Genomic DNA, 4,755 nt, shown 5'->3' with positions numbered 1-4,755 from the left:
TCAACCAAAACCTGTTTTATGTACATACTTTGGACTTTGCTGACAGCACTCGGGAGCTGAAGCCAGGTCTGTGGATCATTGCATTACAGTTCACAGCCATAAACTTGTTCATTTCCTCTTTTCTATAACCAGTAAATACACCACCTTTATTCACAATAAAACTGCTGTGGAAAACAGGAATACCCAGTGACCTTTCAAAGTTTAGACCTTTTGTTTTTTTTGTGTCACTTTGTAAATTCCACATTCCTGACATAAAGCCATGTTTACAGTATATGGGCATTATGCACAAATGGTCCAGAGGCACTTTGCATGCCACTGCGGAAGAAACTGCCAGGCAAATAAGAGGTTTGTCTTATAAAGTATTCATTGTCACCTGGTAACGGCTGCCGTTTATCATTTCACCTGAAATTACAATGAAAACTGATAGCTTATCAGAGGGAGGAAAGGAGAAAGGGTGAGCTCTGAGGGAGAGAGGTAGAAAGTATATGAGGTATTGAAACAGAGAGGACCTTTTTGTTTGTGAGAGAAGAGAAAGAGTTATTTGCTTTAAGCTAAAGTGTTAGACTGGCTTTCATATTTTGTCACACTTGACGCTTCTGGCAGGAGACATAATATCTTATAAAATGTACTTGATATAACTGACATTTAAATATGTGACATTCAATAATGAGTTTGTATACAATACTGTCAAAATATCCTTTTACTTACTGTAGTTGTACATTAAACAAAACAATAGAAATATTGCTATATAAAAAGCTTGCTGTTACAGGTAGTAACATTGTATTTCATTTAAATTAAAACATCAAATACATGTGCGCAATAAAATTATAATATATTTTAATATACGTGTCATCTTTTCCTCCTCAAAACCTTTTTTAAAGTGTTGTGCTCTCCTCATTTGAATGGAAGCAGTGGAGGCTCCACCCCAAGAGAGTTGAAAGGCTAGAAGACCACAAAGATGGAAAAGGCCAGCCCACTGAGGGAGGGAGAAAAAACTGCTCCGGTTCCTCTGCCATAATTTCCTATCAGCCTATTCAGACAACATCACCAACAGCTTGGTCTGTGCGTGTGTGAGTGTATGGAAGCAAAGCAGAGAGCGAGAGAGAGGCAGCGCACGAGAGGCAGAGAGAGAGCGACAGAGGGAGAGAGAGAGAGAGAGAGAGAGAGAGAGAGAGAGAGAGAGAGAGAACAGGGGAAGGGAAGGGGGAGGCTCCATATTCTTTCACCTACCCCCCGTCAAACCAGAGAAAGGAGGGGCCAGACCCTAAGCTGCCAATCAAATCCGCTCGTGGCAGCCGGCATTATCTCAGCAACAAACTATTGACAGATTACATGTCAAGGAGTTTAGTGCATGATTGAAGGAAGCCTTTTTTTATCTAGTTACTTTTCCGCTTTATTTCCCCCTCCACCAACCAACATTCGAATGACTTTCTAACAGAGTTGAGTAATATTATGAAAGTTACATGTCTGAGAGGATTTAACTTCGACTTCCCTGAATATGGTGAGTACCCTTCTTCTTTTCTGTCTTTGTCAGATATGTTTTATTAGCTGACAGTTTAAGGTGTGCCTTTATCTCTGACTAAATATACAGAGAAGGGAAGTTGTTCATGATTAAACTATGTGCCAGCGCGTACGTATACCCAAGTGTTGCGACACCCTTATTTATAGCTCTTTGACAGTGCCCAAAGGTGACTGCAATATCAAATATAATTGCCCACTTCTTGAGCACACTCTTCGTGACACTGAGTAACATGCAGTACACATGTGAAGAAAGTTCACAAAACCAGTTTCATTTTCTCTTGTCAGTGTATTTCTGTTCTAGGACAAGAGAGAAGCACAACTCCCTGTCAGGCTTCTTTTTTTTTTCTTTATCTCTCTTCATCCGTGTTTTCTTGCTTGTTCTGTCCCTCCGTTTAATTGCATGTTTTTGAATAAGCCAGCATTTGGTACTGTAGAAATACAGGTATCGCTTTTACCCATAGAGGCACTGGCAATGCCATTAGGGTACACTGAATGGCCTAAGGGTTTGTTGCCAAGGGGACAAAGCAAACAAACTGTTGTGTTGCTTATGTTGTCACACATGTAAAGGTGAACAGCAGTGCTAACACCTTTTCAGGTACTTCCAATTAGTGTGTATACAGTGCACAGGTGTATGTTACATTAAAATATAAGAATGCGGATAAATCAAGTGCATTTTGAGGTAAAATTAAAACAAAAAAGTTTTCATTTAAAATACTAAATAAGTACTAAATAATACTCAGTGACTGATATTTTTATGCAAATGCACCTGTAGGGCAGATTCTTTTAAAGTATATCAGACATGTAACTATCAAGTAACAGCAGTCATTCTGTGCGTACTTTTGGGAGGATAAACTTGCAACTGGATTACACCTTCCACTCATGAGCGTCTGCCTGCTCACCGTGTTACTTCTAGGAAGGGTTTAGCGTGTTTTAAAATAAGCCATATTTTACATTCGCATTTACTTCTTTCAGTTTTGTGTGTGTACTGTATATACGGGTCTGTTTTCAGTTTGCGTGCACTCATGTCGTCTTATCTTTATATATATATGAGTGAGTGTGTGTGTGTGTGTGTGTGTGTGTATGTCTATGTGTGTGTGTGTGTATTAATAGTCCCTGTGTATTTCATTATTTGCACCACACATAAATATACCCACTCAATAACTAAACTATTACTTTTTAGAGACATGATAGGTTCTCTTTGACTGTGATAAATTTTATCTGCACTCAATTTGAACCGCTTTATTTTAAACTCATCCAGCATGTAAATATTTAGTAAAGGTTGTGGGGATATTTTTGAGCAGTCTGTTATTTAAAAAAAAAGATGATATCCCAGTGTTTTAAATTATAAAAAGGATGCTTAGAAAAATATTTAGATACAGAAGTGTTCTTTTTTTTGTCTTTTCATATTTTTAGAAAAAAATCTCCAATTCGAACTTCATCCAAGGCATGTTTTACTCCACTCTGTTTTTTTAAGCATAGTTATTTGCCAGTTACGTGCTCTCTCTGTATCTTATTCGAATTCCCTTAACTAGTTTTTTCTTGTTGTCTAATCTCGCTGTTCAACACTTTTGACACTATACTGGCTTTTCTGTTCTTTAATTGTGAAGGCAATATTAATGAAATTAAAACACAACCTAAAAAGGATTTTTTTTGTATTAAGAAACTCTGAGAGGTTGCATAGTAGAGCAATGTGACCACAGGGTTTACAAACACATGCGAGTGACAGACACGAGGGCTCGCTCATTATGTCTGGTTATTTAAGGTGTGCTGTGCTATAGTTGAAATAACAACAAACAAGTACAACTGTAATCGTGACACACCCTAATTTCAAACTTTTCGTCAGCTTGGAAAATGTTTTTCTCCCCTCTTATGAGTCATAATGTTGATTGTCTTCTCCCTCACTGACTTGTCTCATTAACCCTTTGTGGCCCTCGCCATCTTTTACGGAATTCCACAAAACCAGGATGAAATGAGGGAGAAAAACAAGCCCAGGTCTGAAGGCCCTCAATAAACCTTTTATCACAATTTAGCAATAACCTGAATCAATTTGATGTCTTAAGCAATAAAATATGCTGTTGCACTCCCATTTCTGCTGCTCCTTGGATGACAGTAAATTTACATTTTTTAATTAAACTAGCCGGAATTTTTATTAGGGGGCTGGGCTATGCTAATGGCAATGTTGTGTACAGCAGATTAACAGAGTTTTGAAATAAATTTAACAGGGAGACATTTGGTGGAAAAAAAAAAGCGAGTCATTGTCTTTAACCTCTTTCATGCCGATTTCTCCTGGGGGATCCTTGTATTCTAAGGAGCCTTGTCAGGGAAGAGTGCTTCTCAGCAACGAGGTGATTAGTATCGCCTTGTCAACCAAGAAAAAACATTCACATTCTCAGATCTTTTTAAACACCTTGTTCAGATGTTACTAAAATATTTGTTTTTAGGTATCATGTATGCATTTGAATATACAGATACAATTAATGTCACTCTATTAGTTTCAGTCCAAAAATGTTGAAGGGGGAAAAAAAATGTTTGCATGTTTTTTTTTTTGCTTTCTTTATATTTTTTTAAATGTCAAAACTAGACATTTTATTTCAATATTTTAATTTATGTTTATAAACACTTACCCAGCAATGAATTCTTTAAAAAAAATGCTTCTCACTAAATTGATTCCTTTCTCTATCTCTAAATTGAATATAACTATTTTACATGTACAGCGAGAAAGAACTATAAAAAAAAGTAAAATAAAAAATACAATAGTTAATGGCAGCGTATATGTTTGTGTAGTTTTATGGTCCGCTCTCAGTATTTGATTGATGTTACGCGAGGCTGTGTGTGTTATGCCTGGTTTTAGCAGAGTGGCAGGGGGAGACAAGGGGGGAAACACAGACAGCAGACAAGGGGAGGGAGGTGTGTGTGTGTGTGTGTGTGTGTGTGTGTGTGTGCGCGTGCGGTGTGTTTGTGTGAGTGGGTGTGTATATGTGTGTATGTTGAGGGGGTAGACAGAAAGAGAAAGAGAGGGACAGCTGAGTCCTGATTGAGCATGTGCCCAGTCATCAGACACAAGCCACCCAACACCATAATTACCTTAACCCCCATCTTCTAATACCCAAATCACACCAACTGGCCTTTTTTTTTTTTTTTACCGGCAGAAAGAGGAAACATCAGAGATCAAACGATCAAATAAACTCCAGATGCACGTGGGCTGCCATGCATCTTGCCGCAGTAGCCAAAGTG

At 38.0% G+C, this 4,755-nt stretch overlaps 1 protein-coding gene across 1 annotated transcript in view; it reads left to right on the top strand.

Moving 5' to 3' along the window:
* The first annotated feature begins 1,355 nt into the window (after positions 1–1,355).
* The window catches only part of casz1 (castor zinc finger 1), a 74,220-nt gene continuing 70,820 nt past the window's right edge, over positions 1,356–4,755 (top strand). The window contains exon 1 of the mRNA XM_053316980.1: positions 1,356–1,501. Coding sequence (XP_053172955.1) covers positions 1,453–1,501 — 49 coding nt within the window. The 5' untranslated portion in view covers positions 1,356–1,452. The remainder of the gene's footprint in view (positions 1,502–4,755) is intronic.

Source organism: Scomber japonicus, chromosome 4, assembly GCF_027409825.1.
Source record: "Scomber japonicus isolate fScoJap1 chromosome 4, fScoJap1.pri, whole genome shotgun sequence".
In the NCBI taxonomy this organism is placed as follows: domain Eukaryota; kingdom Metazoa; phylum Chordata; class Actinopteri; order Scombriformes; family Scombridae; genus Scomber; species Scomber japonicus.
This window is presented reverse-complemented; position numbering and strand designations above follow the sequence as displayed.